Genomic DNA, 24,792 nt, shown 5'->3' with positions numbered 1-24,792 from the left:
ATGGCCACCCTCCCCCCAACCAGAGGCCTTAAGCCCCCTGGGGAGTCCCAGACCCAGCAGGAGCCAGGGTTGGTTAGAGTCCAGGCCTACCTCTCACTTGCTCCCACAGCCCTCCTCACCTTGGAACAGCCAGGCATCAGGGGCAGTCTCTCAGGGCCTGGCATCTTCCTGACCTCAAAACACCCTCCAGCCACAGCTCTGCTGCCTGAAAACAAAAGTTGCACTGGATTAGTCACTGACCCCCTGAGTGGGTCCCTCTCCTGAAAGCGGATTTGGGAAGAGGACCTGGCTTTTGGAGTGGGAGGCAGGGCTGAGTGTGCGTGCTTGTGCATATGTGTGTGTGCCCATGCGTGTGCGTTATGTGTTTGTGTGTGGTGCCATATGGTCCACGGTAACTCCTAGCCTGCCTCATGCCTTCCTCCCACCTCCCCCTCTGCTGGGAACCTATAGGAACCTGGGACCCCCCTTGGGTTGTGTAACTCCCCCCACCTTTCTATGTTGCAATTTGCTGCCTTCACATTTTGCTGTAATGTAGATTTTTCCACTTGATTTCCCAGGATTTGTCTTTTTATTGTTTTTCTCCCTTTTTAAATTTAAAAGGACCAAAAAAAGAAAAAAGCAAGAAAAGAAAAAGAGGAGAGGAGCCTGTGTCTGTGCTGGTCTACAGCTGCTCACCTGTGCTGTGAGGGAACAGGCCTTCCTGGGCCACCTGCATGCTTCCACCGTAGGGAAATTTCTCCTCCCTAGTCTAGAGCCTAGCACCCAGGGTGCTATTCAGGCCAGTTGAACAGCCTGGGTAGAAGAGTGTGACCCTAGGGCCCTGGGAGCTGGGGAAAGACGGGGTGGACGTGGAGTCCCCTGGGGAGCCATGGATGCGGCGCCCTGTCCTGGCCTCTCTGCCCAACGGGGCCCATCCTGCTGCCTGTGTGCTGGCCACTTAGCTCCTTACTCAGGGCCTGGCAAGGGTAGGTCTCCTGGTGAGTGAGAGAATGAGAATAGGACGGAGAGACAGATGCCCAAGCCTGGAGGGTGAGACCTCTGGGGAGGAAGGAGAGAGCCCGGGTCGCCTGACTGCCCCCAACATGGGGGGGTGGACTTGGGTGAAAGCAGGCTGCTCTGGTGGAAGGCCACCTCAAGTGGGGTGCTGCAAAGGCAGGGGACCTGGAGGTTCCCTGGGGGCAGGTGGCAGGATGGTGGGGAGGGCTTCTTTAGACTGGTGGAATGGGAAGAGCCATCTGGTGGGGGGCAGGGAGGTGTGGGGAGGATGAGGAAGCTGGACACAGGTGCAGTGTGTGTAAACCTGAGTCCCCTGGGGCACGAAGGAGAGCCCTCCAGGTAGGAAGGCTGGCTGACTGGCTCCCCCGGGGTGTCCCTTCTTGCCTGGCGGTTTCTGTGTCCCTGTGCTCAAACTCCCTGGATCACCCGTGCTGATGGAGGGAGCCAGATGCTGACAATCCCAGGCACTGGGGGACAGAGAAACCAGGTCATTTTAGCAGCGAGCTCTCACTTGAGGGTGGGATTTACAAGTCTAAAGTGTTTTCAGTTCCTGGCTCTAGGGCAAGGCAGCAGCTCCAAGGGAAAAGTCAGAGCAGACTCAAATTTGCCTCTGCCTCTTAAGCTACACAGCCGGGCCTGACCCTCCTTGTCCTCTGGGACCCAACGGGGTGGAATGAGGGGATGCAGCCCCCACCCCTGCCCCCCATCACCCTGCTGGTTTCCTCCTCTGCCCCGCCTCCAAGAGGTTTTCTGCCACCGTGAGCAGGTTGTGTGAGGGCAGGGGCCCCGTCCTCACGGCTGCGCCCTAGCATCTAAAACTTGCCAGGCACCAGACAAGCTCGGTAAACATTTGTTGAATCCATGAAGGGAAAGTAGCAGTGGGCAGGGTGTGTTGGTGGATGCGTGGAGAAGTGCAGAGAAGCATGCGGTGGGCCTGGCACCCAGGGGCCATCCCCTGCCACTGTCTACTCCTGCCAGCCCAGAGGGTGTCCCCTTGTACTTCTCCTCCGGCTGATTGCTCTCTTTCCTGGTCTTGCTTTTCCCAACTAGACCATGAGCTCCAAGGTAGGGATCTCGCTTGTTATCATTTCTCAGCATCTGATTGTGCTGGGAACTGAGCAGGGCGCTCTTGGATGAAAGCATGCATGAATGAAGGAACACACGAACGCACGGACCCGGCCTTGCCCTTGGGGAGTGCAGTTGGAGGCAGACACTGACACAGATACATTGGCTGGACCTGGAGAACACCGGGAAAGGTCATCAGACCGCAAATAGAAGGGGCTCAGAGACCACAAAATACAACAGGAAGCCAGTATCAAGTTTTGCTAGTGGAGTCTCTATGTCACATTCAAGTCAGGGCAGGTGTCTAGAGCCTGGGGGAGGCACAGGGGAGGGCTAATAGCCTGTCCTCAGGGGCAGATAGGATTTCAGGAGCCAGAAGGCTGGTGGGAGAAGGGCGGTCTCTGGCAGGCTCCCCACTCCCCGCCCTCCAGTGCCCTGTGGATGCCACTGGGCTGGGAGCGGCTGAGGGGCTCCATTCCACAGATGGAAAGGAAAGGCTGGGGTGTGTCCCGTTGTGTTCTCCATCGGGCAGCACAAACCACATGAGGACGAGCATACCATCATTGCGCCTTGTGTCTGAAAGTTTTGTCCGATTTGGATTCTGTGGTCCACATTTACTAAGCATTTACATTTTGCCATATTTGCTTCTGATTATTGCTTAAAGAAATAAAACATGGAACATGGATTGTCTAGAAGCCAATCCTCCCTGCCCCCACCCCCCATGGAGCTCTTCTCAGTCTTGTTCTTTTGCTTTCCTCTCTTGAGGTAACCACAACTCTGAAGGTGGTAGAAGGAAGTCATTCAGCATACTTTTATTGAGCACCTACTATGTGCTGGGCACTGTTCTAGGCTCCGGGGAGGTTGCGATGAGTGCAACGGACAGAAGCTCCTGCCTTCCTGCAGCTTTTGTTCATATGGATGTGTGTCTCCCTATACACTAAGTCTTATTATATGTGATCTTTAAGCTCCTCATAGACGGGACACATCATGTAGCAATTTGCCTTTTTGATCAACTTCCTGTTCTCAGGATTCGGTTGTGCTGGTACTGTTGTGAGAGCTATTTTCTTTCCACTGTACAAACACCACAGTTTATCCGTTCTGTTGTAAAGTATTTAGGTCATTTCCGATAGTCTGCTTTTGCAAACGGTGCTGCAGTGCATGGCTGCGTGGGGCTCCTGTGGGAGGAATGTAGAAAGGGGCGTGCCAGCTTATAGGCGATCAGCACACCCCACTTTACTGAATGTCTCTATGTAGTCTCCAAAGTGTTCAGTGGCCACTCTCCCAGCTTTCTGGGAGCAGAGGCAGGGCCTTGAGGGGACCAAGGATGGGTCAGTTTTGACCAGTGGGAGGGGAAGGTGTGGAGAGAGGGCAGGCTCTGGGCTGCCACAGCTGGGGGTACGTGGGGGCACTCACTGCACAGCTGAGGGAGGGCGGGGGTGGGAGGGGTCCCAGAGAGGTAAGGGGATGTCCCAACAGTCACTGGGTTTAGTTGGGGCGGCTCTGCTTATTCTGTGACAAAGCCGGCGGGAAGCCACAGAGGGCTGGCCTGGATTTTAAACCCCCTGGTGCAGTGGCGAGAGCCTCATCTGGAGGTGGGCTCTCCCCCAACTGCCGTGTGCCCCTGGGGAAAGCACTCCTCCTCTCTGGCCTCGTCCTCCTTGCTCCCTGTCCAGCCTGGGCCAGGAGGTCTGTGAGGTCCCTGCGCTCCCAAGTGCTCAGATGTGCTTGGCAAGCGGTCATGGCTTCGTGCCCGTGGCCCTGTGAGTGGATGCACTGACTTGGTGGGCAGCAGAGCTTGTAGCTGGCAGCTGGGTGCTCACCCAGGGCCTGGGAGGCTGGGGTGTAGAGTGAGGGGCTGGCCAAGGGGGTGCTTAGGAGGGACTCCAGACTCCTCCATGCTCCCTGCTTTCTTATGATCCTATGCCTGGAGTCTGGGAGACGTAGAAGGTTTCAACCTCTGAGCAGAGATAGGGAGTGGGCTTGTTTCTTGCTACTTAGGTTTAATTCAATTCTGTTTACTGTCCGTATGGACTCATGGGTTTGTATTTTATCCAATGAGGGAGGCCATGGGGGAAAGGAGTAGGGTGAGGAGAACTCCCTCCCTGGTAGAGAGGGTTGAAGAGGGGGTCCCAGGGGTGTGTTAGCCATGGTCCCCACGGCGATGGTGATGGAGCTACAGCTACAGGATAGCAGGCAAGAGGGCTGGCGGGTTTGGCATGTGATTGGGGTCTTTCCAGGGGTGGGGAGGGGCTGCGGGAAGCAGAGCTCAACAGAGACCCAGTGGCCCAGGCCTTTTCTTTCTCTGCCTGAGAGAGGGTCTGGACACAGACCCGGATTGCATTCCTACTTCCGGGCTGTGTGACCTCCGTCAGGCTGCCTAACACCTCTGAGCCTCAGCCCTCATCTGTAAGATGGGACTACTAGCACCTGCCCTGGGGGGTGTGAGGCCTCACTGCGTGCCAGGCTTGGAGTGGATGCTTCAGCAAATGCTGGTCCCTCTGGGGCTACTCCGGTCCTCTCTGGCTGCAGCAAGGGGCCAGGAGGGCAGCTGAGATAGATGCCGTGCCACTCACTGCTGGGAGCTTGTGTCACACCGGCACAGCCCCCGGTGAGCCAGTTGCTTAATCCCCATCCTGGGGTCCCTGGAGCAGCCGTGCTGACATTTGGGCAGCAATGCAAAGGGACCCTGTGGGTACTTGGCTTTTCGCCCCGGGGCAGTGACGCCAGTGGGCTCTTACTCCAGAACGGGCAGTGTGCCCAGACATGCCCATGCGTACGGGCTGCAGGTGTTCCCTTGACCTTGTACACCAGCCCCTTCCCCACATGGCCTGAGCCATGACACAATGGGGGAGCCAGATGGCCTGTGTTTAAACCCTCCCCCTCCCCCTGACTATCTATGTGACCTTGGGAAGCCCCTTTAACTTCTCTGTGCCTCAGTTTCTTCATCTAGAAATTAGAGATGTGCCGATGACACCCCACATGAATGAATCCATATGTAAAATTTGCAGAGTAATAGTCAATGCACACTAGATGCTTCATAAATGTTCACTGGTATTTTTGAGCTTTGTAGAACACCCCCCCCCCTCCGCCGCCTCCAACTGCCTCCCTCTCTTGTGGTTGTAAGAGTATCCTGCTTGGACCATCCTCCCATCTCAGGTAGCCTGTGGCTCACTCTCATTCTAGCTGATGGAGTGGTGGACATTTAATTCTTCCACCAGAGAAATGAAACATGCAAGATAGGCCCTGGGCTGTCAGGTGGGACCATCCCGTGAATCCTCCTGGGGGGGGCGTGGCCCAGAAATACCCCTTTTCTGAGAGTTTCTCCCCATTTGAAGACAATTAACTCCTATTTCCTTATGCCCCTGGCCCCCCTCCTCCCTCCTGGAGCCAGGTGGCTCACCCTTACCCCCTGTCCAGCCGCCTCCCCTTGTCCATCTGTCTCTCCAGATGGGAGGGAAATGTCACAATTGGCCCACTTTCTAACTGGAAAGGAACCATATGGAGGCTTTAGTTGGGAGCTGAGTGCCTGCCCAGCTGCCATTAGCACGTGGCCAGTGCTGTGGGCAGCAGACTGGCTCCCTTTGGCGCTCTCTGTGGGACCTGGGTCTGGAGGGACCAGTCCTGCCCAAGGACCCTCCCTCCTTCCCCATGAGCTCCTGGTGACCATGGTCTTCTCTGGTGCTTGGGATTTCTTTGGTGCCTTAGGAGAGACCTGAGGAGCTTGGCCTGCCTGAAAGAGGCAGAAAGTAAGGGAGGTGGGTTCTAGTCAGGGGCGAGGGCAGAGCACCATGGCTGCTTTCCCTGCTGTGGAGAACCAGGGTGGGGTCTACTTCCTGGGGACAGGGATGTGAGAGTGTGCATGTGTCGTGTGGCCCCAGGCCTGGCAGGTGCCTGGCACAGAGCAACCCTCCTTCTAGTGAGTGTACCTTGTTCCTCTCCAGAATGCCTCATATCTGGCTGCTTATGCCTCCTCCTTCAGACTCAGCTCAGGGTCATCACCTTTGGGCAGCCTTCCCTGATTGCCACCTCTGTTCCAAGGGTAGAGGCTCCTTTTTTTTTTTTTTTTTTAAAGATTTTTGTTTATTTACGAGAGAGAGAGAGAGAGAGAGAGAGAGAGCGAGCTCACAAGCAGGGGGAGCAGGAGAGGGAGAAGCAGACTCCTCACTGAGCAGGAAGCCTGATGCAGGACTCCATCCCAGGACTCTGGGATCATGACTTGAGCTGAAGGCAGATGCTTAACCCACTGAGCCACCCAGGCGCCCCTAGAGGCTCCTTCTGGAGTGGAGCTGGGTATTGTTGGCACTTCTGGTGGGGCTGGTGGGTGGGCCCCACACAGGCACATGGAGTCTGTGCAGAAGTGTCAAGTGGCTCCAGCGTGGGTAGCAGCCAGGTGCCCAGCCAGTAGATGGTTTGAGGCATTGCTGGGTCCCCAGGGGATCCTGTTTGGGGTGGAGCTGGGCTGTGACCCTTGAGTAGGACCCAGAGGGGCTGACAGTCTTAGATAAAAGATCTGCTTCCTTAAGAATAATCCCCCATGCTCTTCCATCAGTTGAGCTCTGACTCTGCCACCAGGGACCCTGGTGTTCCCAGCCCCTGGAGGCTCCCTGCTCTGTATCTCAGTAGGGGCAGGGGACTGTGTGACTTTGGGCAAGCTTCTCCTCCTGTCTAGCGTCCTCATCTGTCAAATGCTGTTAATAACAGCAACAGTGATCCATAGGTGCTTTTGTACCAGGAGGTCAGGTGGGATTTCAATGCACGAATGACATCTGTCCCCTGCCAACACTGGAGACGTGTCTAAGGCTAGGAACTGGCTGGGTGAAGTCTGAAGTGCTCCCAGGGTTTCTGTGAGCCTTGCAGCCTGGATGTGAATCTGGCCTTGGATGTATTGACTCTGCCTCCTGGATGCTTCTGCAGACGTGGGGGTTGGGCTTCTTGTAGGCAGACAGCTAAAGAGATAGTCAGGCTCCGGCCCCTGGCCCCTCCTCCAGGATCCAGCCAGGCAGGCAGTGGGCCAACGGAGGAGAGACAGGAGGGCTCCCAAACCCCCTGACCCATTCAGAGCTCCTCTGGTCACTCCACCTGAAGCACACACATTAGAATGGCTTTCCTGTGAGTTCTTGAACTGGGAATGAGGGGAGAGGCATCAAGGCACCCTGTGGGGGTCAGGGCATAGAGGGGGAGCTGGGGAGCCTACCTGCTGAAGAGCCTGGAAAGGGTAGGAAGACCTGGAGGGATAGGCCTCAGATGCACAGGTATAAGTCAGCAGCCATGCACAGCGGTCTCATCAAGGGACCTTTTGATGAGCACATGACCTGGGGACAAGAGCCCTGGGAGGTGCACATGACATGGATGTGGATGCGTGGTGATCTGATAGCCCAGGGTGGGCAACTTGCTCTCTTCTCAGATTTAGTCCTCCAAAAAAACCTTATGAGATGGTTTCAGTGAAAATAACCACCATTACTAAGTACTCCCTATGTGCCAGGTATTATTGTATTTATGTGCACTAACTCACTTAGCTTGGTAACAACCCTGTGAAGTAAGTAGTAGTGTCATCACTTTATAGATGATGTATTTGAGGCACAGAGACGTTTAGTCACCACCCTGAGGTCACACTGCAGTAAGCAGCAGAGCTGAGATTGAAACCCAGGCAGTCTAGCTCCTAAACATGATGCTGTATTGCCTCTCGCTACCAGCCTGCTTTACAGGCTGGGGAACTGAGGCACAGAGAACTGAAGTGACACGCCCAGGGCCATCCAGCTGGTGAGTGGTGGAACCAAAATTTGTACTGTGGCAGTTCTGACTGCACAGCCTGTGCCTGTGCACAGATCAGGACCTGTGAGCTAGAAGTCTGGCTGGGGGGGCCATGGGCAGCCCTGGCCTCTGTCTCCTGGAGGGAGTATGTATTGGAGGGTGTAGGGTGAAGCGGGGAGAGACTGTGCTGCCCCCTGCCCCAGGCTGACTGGCGCCCTTCCCACAGGGGGCGTGTGCATCGCGCAGTCAGTGAAGATACCGCGGGAACCCAAGCCTGGGGAGTTTGACAAGATCATCCGTCGCCTCCTGGAGACCTCAAACGCCAGGGCGGTCATCATCTTTGCCAATGAGGATGACATCAGGTGAGAGCAGGCGGCAGCGGGGTGAGGGTTGGGAGCCAGTCACGGGGAGAGCCCTGGGTCCCGCTGGAGACCTTCCTAGACAAGCCTGACTGCACTGAAGGATCTGGAGGGGTGGGGTGGGAGACAGCTGGGGCACAGGCTACTGCTAATGGGCACTCTTATCCCCCCTCCCTATTTCCCCCCCGCATCCATTCTATCAGCTGGGGATGGTAAGCAGGTACTTTAACAAAGGAGCTAAGGCCCTGGACTTTCAGCCAAAGAACTAGGTCTAATCCTACTCTCCCTCCTCCTAGCTGTGTGACCTGAGGCAAGTTTCTCAACCTCTCTGTGCCTCTTTTCTGCTTTAAAAATAGGAGGGAGGTGCTAAGGATGCATGCCTGGTAGTGTTATTTGAGAACTGAATGCAGGAATGTGCTTAAAGGGCTTAAAGTCAGGCTCCAAGCAAGTGCCTGGGGTGTGTGGAGTCCCCACCACCCCCAGGTCTGTTAACCCCTGCCTCCTCTCTTTGGCAAAGCTTGGAGTAGTGGGAAGAGGCCTGGGCTGTGGGTTTAGTCCTGGCTCTGGTGCACACTCTCTGTGGGCGGTGTCGTCCCCTCCCTGGCCTCAGTCTCTGCATCTGCTGAGGAAACAGGTGGACTTTAGGGTGCCAGGACCATGTAATGCAGTGCTGGGCCAGCCCATCTCTTATGGTCCCGAGTCTGGTGCACATCAAAGCACCCATCTTAACCTACTTCCCTTCTTCCTGCCTTGCCTTTTCCCTGCTACTACCTCTCAGACTGATGTCAGGGCCAAGATGTGCCAGGCCTCTGTGATTGTCCTGGCCAAGGGGAGAGATGCAAGCTCTGAGCTCAGGAAGCCCCAGGCTCAGGGGAGACACAGCCCTGCTAGAGTCTGATGGGGGAGGCAGGCCCCCACATTTGCGGGGGAGGATGAGTCAGTAGATGTGATCCTTCCCAGGCCTCCCCCCTCAGTTGGCTGGCCTGACGTGTTATAGCCTGCTGTGCCCTCAGCCTCCCCTGCCCTCCTGCTCCGCCAGGGCTGCCTGTCTGCCTTTGCCCCCCTGTGCTTCCCTCCCTGTTACTAACCAGTGTCCATCTGGGTCCTATTCTTTCCAGCCCTTTCCCCACTTGGTGAAGACCCCATCCTGGACAGATTTCCCCCAGGAGACATTGCCAGGTCCCTGCAGGGATGGAGGGGGAAGTTCTGGAAGATCATTAAGGCCACAAACGCCAAAGAGACCAGCTTTAAGGGCAGCGTCTCAGGCAGCCCAAGGCTGGGAGGGAGGAGTCAGAGGCTGTGGAGCCTGGGGCTGCTCCTGACCCCCTCAAGGCCTACAGGCCCCCTAAATTCTGCCATCGGGACATTCCTATTATCCACACGTCACCAGCTCCTGGAGGAGGAGGTTCCCTTCAGAAGTCCTTCTCCTTCAGTTACTGGTCCCTGCACTCCTATCTTTACCCCCACCCCAAAGCCCAGGACTCAGAACCCATACCCCACCCAGAGGTGCACCCTGCTCCGGGCCTCCTGCTTAGCTCAGATGGACCCATGTGCTGGGAAGGGAAGATGAGGGTGCTGGGCCATGCCTCCCAGAGCCGAGGTACCTAGGGGAGGGGCTGACTCCAGAGGGAATGCCGCAGGGAGGGGGGGGGCAGAGGCATTTCGGGAAATCCACATGCATTTTCAGAAGCAAACAGAAGTAAAAATAAACCTAGGTGACTTTGCAGGGAGGAAGGCCTGGGAGCTCTGGTCATCTCTGGCTGGCCTGATGCTAGTGGGTACTAATAGGCTGTGGGCATGGCTTCTGGGAACAGCTCCCCCTCACCCCCACATTAATGTGCCCTGGGGAGGGTGGCTGCAACAGGTTTGGGGTTTGGGGACTTGGAGAGTCGAGAGCTGCTGGAGGAGGGAAGGCGTGGGCTCTGGGGCCTGCTAGCGAGTTTAGTTTCTCGAGTTTAGTTTCTCCCGCAGCCCCAGCGGCTGCCTCCTGCACAGGCTCCCAGGATCCGCAGCCCCTCCCAAGCCCTGGGGGCCCTGTCCCAGTTCCTAGTATCACAGCCTTTCCCTCACTGTGAGCTTCCCCAGAGCTGGGTTGGGGGAGTTCTCGCAGGTTTTCTCCTCCAGAGTGCCTCCTGTGGGTACAGCCCTGTGCTGGGCTCTAGGGTCCCCGATTTGATTTGATTACAACCACTGTCACAGTAGGACTGTGGACGGGGTGAGGTGAGCACCTGGTTGTCTCTCACCCTTTCATCTACCCAGGAGGGTCTGGGAAGCAGCCCTTTGGAGGCCCAGGCTTTTGGCACAGAAGGGGGTGGGCTGGAGAGGGCTCTGCTGGCAGGGGAGCAGCAGGTGCAGAGGGGTAACCATGTAGAGGAGTGTGTGTATGTTTGCACACGTGCGTGTGTATGTACACATGTGCAGGCATATAGATGTGAAAATGAACCAAGAGATGTGGCTGTGGGATTAGGACCAGAGTGGCATGAGCCTGAGAGGACACAGACAGGGCAGATGTGGTGCCGGGGGCGCAAGTCAGATATGGGGCATGCACGGACCTAGGGAAATGGGTTTGTCTTTGTAGGACAGATGTGGCCCTAGGGGCAGAAGTGGGTCTGGGGGAGCACCCTGGGCCAGAGGAGGGTGTGGGCCAGATGCAGGTGGAAGCATGGGCCTGGTGGAACAGACATGGGCTATGAGGGGGATGTGTGTGTGCCTGGGGTGGGGAGGGTCAGCCAACGGCCCCTGAGCAGGTGTGGCTGGGGTGGGGTCGTGGCATGGGCAGACACGGCTGGGCTGGGCTGGTGTGTGTTCCCACAGGCGTGTGCTAGAGGCGGCACGGAAGGCCAACCAGACAGGCCACTTCTTCTGGATGGGCTCGGACAGCTGGGGCTCTAAGAGCACACCGGTGCTGCACCTGGAGGAGGTGGCTGAGGGTGCAGTCACTATCCTCCCCAAGAGGATGTCTGTGCGAGGTAGGACTGGGCAGGGCACGCCCACCACTCTTGACTGCTGCCACCATCCTCCCCAGCTGTCCCTTCTTACGGTCCCCCTGCTCCATTCCTCATTTTCCCACATCCTGTCCTTCCTCTTCCTTGGTCCACACCCCCTTGGTGCTGATGGTCTAGGCTGGGTGGCCTTTCTGGCTACACTCAACCCAGCAGGATTCAAATCCAGATTCAGAAGCTTTCTTCCTCCTTCTCAGATATTTTTGGGTGTGGAGATGCGTGGCACATACAGGAAGGTTATTTATGAGGGACTTCCCTTCATCCCCACGTACCTCCATCCCTTCTCCCATCTGAGACAGAGAGCCAAGGCCCTCTCCCTGCCTGGGGCCAGTCCTCTGTCAAAAGGGCCTGGGAGCAGGAGACAAGAGGAAGATGCTGTGCTGGGGTGGGGGTGGAGGCAGGTTCTCCCTGCAGGGCCTGCCAGATCCAGGCCCTGGGTGCTGTCGGGCTTGGGCCTGTCCTGTCCGGCATCCCTTCCTCTCGGGGCAGAACCCACAATCACCCTGGGTAGGAACAACCTGCTCTGACTGGAACCTCTCTGTGAGTGAGGCGTGACGTTCCCATTAGTGGCCCAGTCTGGCAGGGACCTCACTGTTCTCACCACAGGGGAGGCAGGCTCCCAGGGCCTTCTCCCCTGCTCTTGCTTCGGTAAATAGAAGCCAGCATTGATATTGCTGGGAAGGCCTGCAGACATCCGTCTCTACTGAGCTTTCCAAGAGATGGAGGCCTGAGCACGGGAGGCATTTGCTCAAGGTCACAGGGCAGCGTGTTCTTTACCCTGAGCTAGAGGGGACACAGGCCACAGAAGTTTCCACATTATCCCTCTCAGCCTCGAGCCATGGTAAACACAAAACAGTAGTGACTATGGCTGTTGAGAGACATCTCATTTACTCTTTCCAGCGACCCCACAGGACACTTTTATACACGTTTAGTAAGTGAATATATTAAGGCTCAGAGAGATGAAGTGACATATGATGGTTATTAAGTGGCATAGCTGGGATTGGAACCCAGAACTTGTCTGGCAAGTCCCTTCTCCCTATGATACTAGAGAAGACTTTGAGCATTGGTTCTCATAGGGGAGAGGAGCGATTTGACCCCCCAAGGGACATCTGGCAGTCTGGAGACATTTTTGGTTGTCACAACTCGGGAGTGATGCTACTGGCATCTAGTGGGTAGAGGCCAGGGGTGCTGCTCGACATCCCACAATGCACAGGACAGCCCCCCACAACAAGGAATGATAGGGCCCAGACTGTCAATGGTGCCACGGCTTGGGAAACCCTGCTCTAACCCTAATCCCTTATCAATGTCAGCATTCTCCTACAGCTCCGACAGCCACTGAGTCTCCACGTGAACGCTGCCCCAGGCAGGACACTCACTGCATGGCATGGACCCTACTGAACTCTCAGGCGTTTGGGCCCACCCCAAGCAGCTCAGTCAACTCTGCATGTTGCTGGGAACAGTCATCAATGCAGAAGGAGCACTGTGGGGAGAGAGTAGGCACTCTTCACTGGCCAGCCTGCCCACCCTGGGGTGGGGTTTTCTGCACTTAGAGCAGAGGTGGGAGTCCCCTTTGGGACATCTGGAGGAGGAAGCTGCCTCTGTCAGAAATGGGGAAGTTCTGGACGCAGAGGCAGAAGATCCTGGCCCTGGTTTTGCTATGTGACCTGGGTCACCCCTTTCCCTCTCTTGTCTGGCCTCCTCTTCAGTACCAGAGAGCTCAGGTGCCCCCAGCTTTGGTCAGCCCCCAACAGCCTCTCTGCTCTAATCTCAGGACCCCCAGGTGGCTCCTTCTCAAAGAGCCCGGATATTAGCATTTTGGTGGTTAAAAGGCCAAGCGTGAAGCATCCTCCCCGCGCACCTCTCTTCCATAAAGATTACACATGCTACCCCTGGGACTTAATACAGCTCTTTTCATTTTGAATGAAATGAAATGCTCCACATTTTGTTTTTGCCAGCTGGGCCCTGGATCAGAGGCTTGCTCTTCCCTTCCTCCCTCCCTCTGCCTGGGCATCTCTAACCCTTGGGGGATGCGGGAGCTGGAAGGGCTGGGGGCAGGTAGGGAAGGGGGCGCGAGGCCCTGATGCCCTGGTTCCCCGCCAGGCTTCGACCGCTACTTCTCCAGCCGCACGCTGGACAACAACCGGCGCAACATCTGGTTTGCCGAGTTCTGGGAAGACAATTTCCACTGCAAGCTGAGCCGCCACGCGCTCAAGAAGGGCAGCCACGTCAAGAAGTGCACCAGTGAGCACGCACGGGCCGGGTCAGGAGGGGTAGGGGGCGGGCCGGGGCCTGGGGGCGGGCCGGCTGCGGGGTGGGGCGGGGCCTGAGGGGCGGGGCTAGGAGGGGCCTGGGGGCGGGCCGACTGCTGGGGCGGGGCGTGGCCTGAAGGGTGGGGCTAGGAGGGGCCTGGGGGCGGGCCAACTGCGGGGTGGGGCGGGGCCTGGGGACGGGCCGACTGCGGGGTGGGGCGGGGCCTGAGGGGCGAGGCTAGGAGGGGCCTGGGGGCGGGCCGACTGTGGGGGCGGGGCGTGGCCTGAGGGGTGGGGCTAGGAGGGGCCTGGGGGCGGGCCGACTGCGGGGCGGGGCGGGGCCTGAGGGGCGGGGCTAGGAGGGGCCTGGGGGCGGGCCGGCTGCGGGGTGGGGCGGGGCCTGAGGGGCGGGGCTAGGAGGGGCCTGGGGGCGGGCCGACTGCGGGGTGGGGCGGGGCCTGAGGGGCGGGGCTAGGAGGGGCCTGGGGGCGGGCCGACTGCGGGGTGGGGCGGGGCCTGAGGGGCAGGGCCTGTGGGGCGGGGCTAGGAGAGGCCTGCGGGCGGGCTGACTGCGGGGGCGGGGCGTGGCCTGAGAGGCGGGGATAGGAGGGGCCTGGGGGCGGGCCGACTGCGGGGTGGGGCGGAGCCTGAGGGGCGGGGCTTGGAGGGGCCTGGGGGCGGGCCGACTGCGGGGTGGGGCGGGGCCTGAGGGGCGGGGCTAGGAGAGGGCTGGGGCGGGCCGACTGCGGGGAGGGGCGGGGCCTGAGGGGCGGGGCCTGAGGGGCCTGGGGGCGGGCCGACTGCGGGGGCGGGGCGTGGCCTGAGAGGCGGGGCTAGGAGGGGCCTGGGGGCGGGCCGACTGCGGGGTGGGGCGGGGCTAGGAGGGTCCCTTTGGCTCCGAGGCCTGCGTTGGGAGGGCTTAGAACAGTAGAAGCCGCCTGCTCTCAGCCATCAGGGATGCTGCTGGGGGGTGGGGTGTGGCAGGAGGAGGCTCCTGGGTCCCGGCAAGAGGTTCCTTTGGCCTGTGGCCACTTTGGGGGATGAGCCCACGAAATTGACCCCAGCTGCCCCGTGTGGGAGTCCAGACATTCACCCATCAGAGCATTTTGCAGAAACCATCTCTAATCCCTTGCGGTTCCCTTGGTCATTCAACAAACACCAATTTGACTCCTAGGGTGTACTCGTCCCTGTTCTAAGCACTGTGGATATGGCGCTGAATGAGTCAAAAATCTCTTGAATGTTTATCCTAATAGGAAAACGTTTAAACGAGATAAATAGTGAACTGTACAATATATCAGAAAGGAAATGTACACTAGAAACAACTAGAACAAAGAGATGGCTTTCCTATAAAGGTAACATTTGAGTAGAGTCCTGAAAAGGGTGAAGAATGGGCCACCTGAGAATGGGACAGTGGGTCCATTCTACAGATTGGAAAACAATTTGTAGGTGCAAGAAAGTAAAAGGATCTGAGTTCCCATGGATGGAAGGTGGTTGAGCAGCATTTGGACCCAGGTCTAGGCCCTAAGTCCCCTAGGGTAGTCATCATGGTATGTCCACATTTGGATACATTCAGATGTGGGTCCCTGTATATTCTTGATCTGGGTAGCCTGCAGCAGGACCTTCCCTTAGTGACATTGAGGGAGCTCTGGGTGCCTTCAACATGAGTGGTCACGAGAGGGGATGGTGATCTCCCTCTCATATCCTCCTGGATGGATTGATGTGGCTTGGGCAGAGGGCCAGGTGAGCAAGGGGCCATTGGCCTGGCTTGCGGGATCTTAGGTTCCTGAGTCACAGAACTCATCCAGAGCCATGGCCCAGGGCCAGGGGAGGAGGAAGCTTGAGGAGGTTGGCAGGCAGGTGGGGAGGGTGCTGCCCTCTGGTGGCCTGGGTCCTCTGGGAGTCAGGAATATTGGCTAGTTAGGATCATGGGTATTCCCCAGGGGCCCAGTAGGCAAGCTCATGTGTGGGTGTACATGGTGGTGTGTGCGTCTGTGTATGTACATGAGTCAGTATGTCTATGGGAGAAGGGGTGTGTGTGTTTGTCTGATGTGGTGGCTTATGTTCCTAGGCAAGCTAATAACCATAAATATCACTCAGTGTTGTGTATCTTCTGTGTTCCAGACACTTTATACACATTACCTCATTTTACTTTTTTCACTTTTATAACAGCTCTAAGGGCTTTTTTGATCCCCATATTATAGAGGAGGGTCTGGAGAGCCAGAGAGGCCAAGCAACTTGCCAAAGGCTGTACGGCAAATGCCTTTGTCAGGCAGTAATTGAAGATTTAAGAAATGCAAAAATGACAGCACAGGAGACTGGGCTTTCATGGGTAGGGTGACTATGCATCTTACATAATTTTGGAAAACATCTCTTTTATTATTTTTAAAGATTTATTTGTTTTAGAGTATGAGCTAGAGTGGCAGAGGGAGAGAGAGAGAGAATCTCAAGCAGATTCTAAGCTGAACACAGAGCCTGATTGATGGTGAGCCAGCCCAGAGAGTGTCTTGGGTTGGAAATGAGAAAGCATGGATGGAGGTACTTCGTGAACTGTAAAATGGTGGCTCTCAGGCCTGGCTGTGCATTAGAATCACCAGGTGGCTGTTAAAACTATGCCAGCACTCCACCCCCAGACCCGTTCAGTCAGAATCTCAGGGGTGGGGTCTGGGCTGTGGACTTCATGAAAGCTCCTTGGGTGATTTTGTGTGTGTTCAGGGCTGAAGACCATAGTGGGAGCTGTCGTCCCCAAGCCTTGTTCACAGTGAGTCACCTGGAGATTGTTTAAAGCTACTGATGCCTGACCCCCAGACGTTCTAAGTGTATTGGTACTGAGTACAACCTGGGCATTGGGATTTTTTTTAAAGTGGCCTAGGTGGTTCTCCTGTGCAGCAAAGTGTGGGAGCCCCTGGCTCAGAGGGAGAGGCAGTGATGGCACGCACCCCGGGCAGGGGGAAGGTGTGAACGAAGGAGCAGAGGCTGGAATGAACACAGGGTGGGGAGGAGGGGCGGAGGCCGGCACCTCACAGCTGACCCCGATCCTTCCTGCTGCATCTTGCTCTTCTGGCAGCAGAGGCTGCTAAGAGTCCCCGTGTGGCCCCACGTCAGGCACGGTGAGTGGGTCCACCTCAGGATATAGGGTCCAACTCAGGGTACCGGGAGGAGCAGGGCTGCCGCTGGGAATGTGTGTGGGACCTGAGACCCACCCCGGGTGAGGGGGAGGCGGCTCAAGCATCCCGTGGCCCCGGCCAGGTTTGAGCTCCCTTGGGAGAGTGTCTTAGGCAGGAGGGCCAGGGTGACACCCACAGGGGAGGGGGGCTGGCTCTGCACTGGGCGCCTGGTGGGGGGCAGGAGAAGGATGCAGCCCCGGGCCTGGATCTGACTCCGTGTCCTCGCTGCTGTGTGACCTTGGACAAGTCATTTAACCTCTCTGCATCTCAGAGAAGATGAGAGTCACTGCCCATCTCAGTGGGCTGCCGTGAGGATTGGAGGTGAAGGGTAGGAAGAGGCTGGCTGAAAGATGATGTGCATGATCGGTGCTGGTAAAATGGTTGTTGATGTGGATAGGGAGTGGGAGTGATGGGATTGCCAGATACTGGTGTTGCGTGTCAGCTGTAGGATCCAGGATGAGGGAGGGCAGTTGGTAGAGGCTGTTGCAGGTGCAGCACCCATTTTGCAGAAGAGGGTGCAGAGGCCATTTGAGAACTTCACAGCACCAGAATTGGCAGAACTGGCTTTATCCCCAGGCAGCCTGGCTCTAGGGCTGGTGCCCTGCCCAATCTCCGATTTCCTGCCCTCCCCCTCTCCCAGGCACCCCCTCTTGCCTCCAGCCAGCCCAGGTGTGCTTTGTGTTCTCCACCTACCCCTGCTCTATTTCCCAGCCTGGCTTCCTACTCACTTCTTCCAGGAGGCCTGCCCATCTGTACTGGTGGCCTTGTACTGGCCCACTCTGGTCCCCTTGAGGCCAGCAGATTGCACAGTTGGCCTCTGCTTGTTGCTCCCACAGGCTGCTCCTGGAGGGCGCTAATTCCTCAGCGCCTCCAGCCTGCCTGCCGGATGGCTGGGCAGAGAGCTGCTGTGACCACAGAAAGTCTCCAGAGAGCAGCAGATGCTGGCAGCTGGAGATTGGGCGGGTGTGTCTCAAAGTGGTAAGAGGGAGAGGGTACACACATTCTGCTGTGAGGGTCCTGCAGAGCTGGGTGTGAATCCCCCTGTTGCTGCCTCCTAGCTGTGTGACCTCGGCAGGGCCTTATATCTCTTGAGGCCTCAGTCTCCTCATCTGTAAAATGGGAATCCTATTACCCACGCCCATCCCCACAGAGCCCCATCCCTGCAGAGCCACCTTGCTCACTTTTTCCCGGAGAAGGGATGGAGATGATCTATGGGAAGCACCTGCAGATTGCCCAGGGACTCCCCCCACACCTGAGCCAGGGAGGAGTCACTGAGGGGGAGGCTTGCAGCTGTCAAGGCCCAGGGAGGGGCAGCACCTGCCTCCCTCTCTGTCTCCTGGCCCCCTCCCTGGGAGCATGCAGAGAGGGTTTGGGAATTAAAGCTGTAAACAAGGCAGATGTGGCATCCATCTTTTTGACAGCACTGCCAGCCAGGTGATGGCTGAGCGGAGGAAGGCCCGGTTTATGAGGAAATAGGAGAAATTTACTGCCTTCTGTTCACGGGGGCTGGGAGCTCTGAGAGGGAGGGTGGGAGCATGGCAGCTGAGGATGTGTGGGGGATTCCTGTCGCCCAGCCTGTGCCAGCATCCACACCACCACCACCACCAATGATAATAACAGCTAAGAGTTATATGGCATTTATCGCTTGCCAAGACTTGGGTGTTTCAGGGAGGTATTGGGGAGGATGGATCAACCACAGGTGAGTCGGGAAAGAAGGGGAATGGCCAGGAAGGACAGTGTGGCAGCTTTGTCCTCGAATCTAGATCTCGGTGGGCGGGCCCCTGTCTGCATGGGGTGGGTACCCTGTGCTCATGTCATCCTGAGGGTAGGAGGGCCTGTATGCACCACGCAGGATGGAGCAGGGAGGCCCAGGATGTGGGATCTTATCCCGTGGAGGAATGCCTGGGAGGAGAGGAAACAAGTTTATAAAGTGCTTCTGTATAGAAGGTATGATGCTGTGTGTTGTACCTGTACCTCCCTAATCCTCCGAGGGGCCCTGCAGGCCAGTATTATTACCCCGCATTTACAACTGAGGAATGTACATTTTGCTTGACCTAGGTCATATCACTAGCTGGTCCGAGGCAGGCTGGGAGACAGGCCCAGCTATTTGCTAGGCTGCTGTTCCGGGGGGGACCCTGGGACCCTCTTATCCTACTCCCCGGAAGTTGCCCAAGGGATGAAAGCTGGTGTGTACGTTTGTATATTGTATGTAAATGCAAGCTTCTGTGTGCAGATGTGTGTGTTGTGTACGTGCACCTATGCTGGATTGCACATGTGGGCCTCTACCTGAGAATATAGACACGCTGCCACTCCCTGGTCCCTGCAGTGCTCACCAGCCCCGTCTTTGCCAGTGGAGTTAGTGCCCTTGGAAGCAGGCCTTGGCCTAAGATTGGTGGGAGCAGGAGTGGTTGTCTCCTCAGATGGGCAGCCCTGAGGCGTCCTCCACATGGTCTCCTGGCGGGCCCCAGAGGGATGGAGCCGCACACCTGGCATCAGTGGCCGCCCTTCCCCATCCCAGGTTCCTACCCCTACTGGTGCTTCCAGGTATCACTTCCCAAAGAAAACACTTGTGGGCATCTCAGCCCAACAGTGGGTGACTCCGGATGACCCTGTGTTTGGATGAGTGCCATGCTAGTTGTGTAGCGATGTGTGTGTTACCTGTGTTTATACATATACTTGTGATTATCTTGTTTGAACAGGGGTGTGTGGTTAGACATGTGTATCAATGCCTGCAGGTTTGCGGGCAGCCACCCTGGATGGGTGGATGTGAATATACGTGCGTGCGTACGTAATGGATTTCGTATTCCTTTATGTGAGGGAGCCGCTTCAAGAACTGTGTGCGTGCGTGTGCGTGCGTAGGGAGCGTAGAACTCAGGAGGGTTGTGGTTGGGCGGGGTGAGTTGTGGCGGGGTGATGGGAGAGAGACAAGGAGGCACTCTGATTATTTCAACCTTGAAAACTCATTTCAATTACAATTTACAACCTGCATACAAAGGCTGCAGTCACCGTAGTAACCATAGCTGCAGGGTTTTGAAGAAAATCCTCTCCCAATAGTGTCCTGTCCCCCCCCCCCCCCCCAGGCTGTCACCTGTGGCAGAGCCAAACGCATCCCTGGCTCACTGTACCCCGGGACACAATTAGGACATCTTCAAACTGTTGCTGCTGTCATTGCCACCATGTGTCTGGGATTTATCTCCTACAGTGGCTCTCAGGGGTGTGTGTCATGCTTCCTTCCAGAGCCACCTGGACCTTCTGAAGCTCTTGCCCACCCATGAGGGGATTTTTCTGATCCCCACTTTTCTCCATGGCCACCACCGGCTTTAGCCCCACAGACAGGGATCCTTAACTCCTGGTTGAGCCTGGACCCCAGAAAAGGGGAAGGAGGCAGGTTAGAGGCTGGGTGGAAGAAGTAGGAGAGGGACGGTACAGGTGGTGGAAAACTCTTATGGAACTAGAGAGATCCGGGTTCAAATCCCAGCTCAGCCACTTCCCAGCCAGGCCAATCCCCGGGAACGTATGAGCACGTGCCAGGTGCCAGGATTCCTGTAAGATTCTGGTACATCACTCGGCCACTCGCACACCTCAGTTACCTCCTCTGTGAGAGGGGCCAGTTTAGCCTGCCTACCTCCCAGAGCCTCCCAGAGCCTCCCAGAACAGAAAATGCCAGGCATGTGAAGGTTCTCGGTGAGCAGCAGCTACGCCGAAAGGTTATTTGCTGAGGAATCAGGAGGAACGTGGAGAGCCGTGCTGGTTACTGGCACAGCTTCAGACATTCAGGATGGAGCATCTTGTCCTTTTTAACTTGTATTTATGATTCCTGCTCCCCGCCCCCCACCATGTGAGCCACTTAGGCCCTCTCATTATTGCCTTCCCAAGGGGTGCAGGGGAAGGGCCTTGGGGTTTGAGGGGTGCCTGTGTGTAGAGGACATGCTTGAGGCCTGGGGTACCCTTGAAAATAAAGGTCCTTTGCAAGTCGCCTTGCTGCACATTTTCTCATCTGTCATTGGGGCTGGACGTGAGACAAAAGTCAAGGATGTGCGGGTGTGTCGAGAAGTCTCTAGGAGTCTGTGGCTGGCACTGTGACAGCTCTGGGGTAGAGATTCTGGAGGGGCTGCGCTGAGGGGGCACTGACAGCTCCACAGGAGCCCAGAGCCCCTTTAGTGGGAGCTTCCCCAGCCAGAGCTGGCTTCTCCCAGTGAGGGTGGTCCTCAATCTAGTGTTGGTGCAGGTGGCTCGTGACCCCAGCGAGGGCACTTGTCCTGGACCAAAGTGGCCCAGGAATGGATGCTTCAGCTGGTCCCCCTGAGGAGGGACCCTTGGAGGAGGAGAGAGGAGAGGTGAGGGCAGTTTAGCTGGGGAAGTGCAGCCAGATCCCCTTAGCCCCATGTGTCCTTGGCTTCGGGAGAGAGCTGCCAGCTTGCTTTAGTGGCCACAGCCTTCCCTCCGTCCTGGTTAATAATTTAGTCTCTCACCCAGATGAAATGAAGGTGTGATGGGAATGTGGGTTGTTGAGTGGGATTTTATGTCTTCCATTCTTCAGGCTCAGTGGAGCAGGTCCCCTTAGGGTCCAGGGCTGGAGCTTTCCAGGCAACCCTGCTCTAGGACCCTCCCCCGCCAACTGCCCTCCCTTTGGGGACAGGATCATCCCTGTGCTTCTCTTCTGGTTCTCAGAACCTTGTCATCAGAAGCTCAGACACAAGGGCAGGCTGGAAAGCTGGAGTATTTGCCTTTCATGTTCATTCCTGTTTGCTCCTTGGCCTAGAAATAATGCTGCCTGTTAGCAAGGCTCTGCTGGCTAGGAGCTCTGAGGCAGGGCAGGACTCACGCCTCTCTGTGCCCTCAGGTGCAAAGATTTAACCAACCTCTGTAGCACTTGGGAAGCACCACGCCTCTCTTCAGGTCTGGTACATACTAACCTATTAATCCTGACCCTCTGGGATCAGTACCATCACTGTCCTCATTTTGCAGTTGAGAGGACTGAAGTCCGAGAGATGGAGTGACAGGTCCAAGGTCACACACAGCTAGAGTGGGTGGTAGAGCTGGGGTTCCAGCCCAGACAGTCTGGACTCAAGTCCAGGCTCCTGCACACAGAGGACAGTGACAGCAGGTAGCGAGGGCCTTTGGTGACCAGGAGAGAGCTGGTGAGGCAGCTCCGAAGCCTGGCCTGCTTCCAGCCCCAAGGCCACCCTGGAGGAGCTGGGGCCCTGTCTGGACTGAACAGTGCCCCCCCGCCTCGAGCTAAGTGGGTATCTGCCCCCCAGCTGTGCAATCTGAGTACTGGTGACTCTTGTTGATCTCTGACCCCCGAGGTTGGGGTGACTGGGGTCAGGTTCTACCCTTGGTCAGTCTTGGTGGCCGAGGCAGGGATACGAAATGTGCCCCCAGCTCTGCAGGAGCCCTGGGCAGGCAGTTTTCTCATCTGTAAAATAGCAGAATTGGAACAGATGACCTGCCTTGGCACTGTGATCCCATGATTTCTGCTGTCCATTCAGCAAGTGTTGAATCTCAACCCTGAGCAAAGCTGAGAATGGGGTGGGGTCCTGGCCACCTGACCTGGCCAGTTGAGGGGTGACTGATGCATAGCCCAGCCATCCCCACATCAGGGTGGGGTGGCATCTATCCTTCCGGGGTGAGAGGATTAGATGGTAGAGAGAGCCTGGGGATAACAGTGTGTTTCCCTTTACCCGGTGTTTGCTTCCGAGGTATCCAAGGGAGAGGGAGGGACAGAGTGACCTTTGGAGTTCCCAGGGGAGCAGGGCCTGGGGCTGACCCAGCCCGGCCTGGCCCCCACACAGTAGACATGAGAGGCTCAGACTGTGGCCCATGGGGCTAGGGTGGGGTGCAGCCACTTATCCTGCTGCCCGCTGGGGAATCACCTCTGCAAGGTGTGGCACTGGCCCTCTGGCACAGAGGCGGTGGTTGTTGTGGCCGGGCTTCTCTGTCCTGGTCTCCAGGGAGGAGGTTCCAGGTTGTGATGTGGACAGGGTCTGTGGCGTCGGGAGCGAAGCCAGGCTTCTCTGGCATTCTGGCCATCCTCTGCCTCCCTTCACTTTGCAGCCACCTCCTGTCCCCTCCTCCCTCAACCTCCCTGCTTTCCTGTCCGCCGCCCAATCCCGCTCTTAGAATCCCTCAGGCATAGAGTGGTGCCCAGGCTGGGAGCCAGCGTGCCTGGGTTCAGAATCGGCATTTCGTGGTTCTGGAATGTCACTGGGCTTTTCTGTGCCTCAGTTTCCTCTCTGGTGTGGGGATAACTGCTCACCTCCTAGCACCCTGGTGAGACTTCAATGAGTTAATATGCCTAAAGAGCTTAGGATGATGCTGAGCATAGGGCAGGTACTCGCTAGAAGTTAGCAACCCTTATTCTTCCTTATGATTGCTACCCTGGCCCAGGCTCAGGTAGCGCCTCCTCCTCCAGAAAGCCTTCCTGGCCTGCTCTGGCTCAGGGACCTCAGGAACCCCCCACTCTGACCACTTCGCACAATAACATGGATTAGTCACCTCAGTGCCAAGTGTTTTCTGTACCTCTTCTCATGTAAGCCTCTGTGGAGCAGGATTATGATCCCCTTTTTATTGAGAGGACACTGAAGCTTTAGGCAGCCAAGGAGCTTGGGCCCAGGGAGTAAGGGTAGGAGACCAGAGCCCCAAGACCATGCTGCCCTGGGGAGCTACTGCCATTTGCAGCGAGGTGAGGGTAGAGGTGGGAGTTGTTCCCCACTTGGCAAAACTCACTCAGCCTGGCTAATGGAGATGGAGTGGGTGGGGATGCTGGTGACTTCTGGTGTCCAGGGTGACTGGAAGCCATTGAGGGCACCAGGTGTCCTGGGTCCTGAACCCTGAGGGATCTGCAGCCAGGCTCTCACCCTCTCTGGGCCTTAATTTCCCCATCTGTCCCATGGCTGGAGCAGCTGCCCATCAGTGGGCTGCCATAGGGTACCACTGCAAGACATAGCTTTTGCCCTGGCGATTTCCCAGCCTGTGCGGGGGCCAGCTGCTCCCAGATTAGTCTAGGCCAGGCTGGGGGATAGCAGGGAGGCCACAGCCACAGTGAAACCCCCTGGCCGATTGCCTTCTGAAGGCGACTGTAACATGGGAACCTGCCCTGGCTGTTCTGGGGCCTCAGAGGATAGGGTCTGGCAGTACCGTGGCGAGGGTAGTGGACCCTCCCCTTCACCTTTTGGAATTGTGCCCCCGTGTGCCTCCATAAGACCCATCTCCTGTGTGGCAGAGCAAGCCCTGGGCTAGGAGCCAGGAGGCCCAGGTGTGCAGACACGGGCTGTGTCACCTCTCTCGTCTCTGGTCCCTGCCACATGGTCTGTGAGGACAGTGAGCCTCATGGTTGCCCCTGCCTTGCGCGTTTCATTGCAGACCGAGAACGCATTGGGCAGGACTCAGCATATGAGCAGGAGGGGAAGGTGCAGTTTGTGATCGATGCTGTGTATGCCATGGGCCATGCGCTGCACGCCATGCACCGTGACCTGTGTCCTGGCCGCGTGGGTCTCTGCCCCCGCATGGACCCCGTGGATGGCACCCAACTGCTCAAGTACATCCGCAGCGTCAACTTCTCAGGTGAGCGTCCCGGGCCTTGCAGCCAGGGGAAGGGGGCCTGGGGCTCCATAGGGTAGGAGTGTGTGGGGGGCGGTCTCCTCAGATGTTTCCAGGGCATGTTCCATGCAGGAGCCTCCCCCGAGGGGTCTCTGCACTGGCCTCTTGGTACTCCCTGCTTCTCCGTAAAAGCTCAGCCAATATACTGAGTGTGTGACCCTCACCGGACTCTCCAGGCATCGCAGGGAACCCTGTGACCTTCAACGAGAATGGAGACGCCCCTGGGCGCTATGACATCTACCAGTACCAGTTGCGCAATGGCTCTGCTGAGTATAAGGTCATCGGCTCCTGGACTGACCACCTGCACCTCAGAGTAAGTGCCCAGCAGGAGGGCAGGGAGGGGCCCCTGGAGGGATGGAGAGAGTCACTCGTGCCACCCAGCCCCTGGGAGGCAGCCCCTGATCAGTCTGGGTCAGCCCTGAGCTCAGGTGCGCTGCTGCCAGGTTGGGGCTTCCTTCCGTGCGGTGCTCTGGCTTCTGAGGGCCCTGCGCACCACTCCTGCCTGAAATGGAGGAAGAGGGCCATGGCGGCTCAGCAGGGGTCGGGAAGCTAGGTGAGTAGGGGTGGGGAGGGGCTGCCATGGGGCGAAGGAGGACAGTGGCCTAAG

At 57.2% G+C, this 24,792-nt stretch overlaps 1 protein-coding gene across 3 annotated transcripts in view; it reads left to right on the top strand.

Moving 5' to 3' along the window:
• GRM4 (glutamate metabotropic receptor 4) overlaps window positions 1-24,792 on the top strand; it is a 171,905-nt gene that overhangs the window by 130,212 nt on the left and 16,901 nt on the right. For all 3 annotated transcript variants that reach the window (XM_055329527.1, XM_055329525.1, XM_055329526.1), the window contains 5 exons: window positions 8,036-8,171; window positions 10,983-11,137; window positions 13,271-13,411; window positions 23,949-24,149; window positions 24,362-24,498. In XM_055329527.1, coding sequence (XP_055185502.1) covers window positions 8,036-8,171; window positions 10,983-11,137; window positions 13,271-13,411; window positions 23,949-24,149; window positions 24,362-24,498 — 770 coding nt within the window. The remainder of the gene's footprint in view (window positions 1-8,035; window positions 8,172-10,982; window positions 11,138-13,270; window positions 13,412-23,948; window positions 24,150-24,361; window positions 24,499-24,792) is intronic.

The sequence above is a fragment of the Nyctereutes procyonoides genome, unplaced genomic scaffold (assembly GCF_905146905.1).
Source record: "Nyctereutes procyonoides isolate TBG_1078 unplaced genomic scaffold, NYPRO_anot_genome, whole genome shotgun sequence".
NCBI lineage: Eukaryota > Metazoa > Chordata > Mammalia > Carnivora > Canidae > Nyctereutes > Nyctereutes procyonoides.
This window is presented reverse-complemented; position numbering and strand designations above follow the sequence as displayed.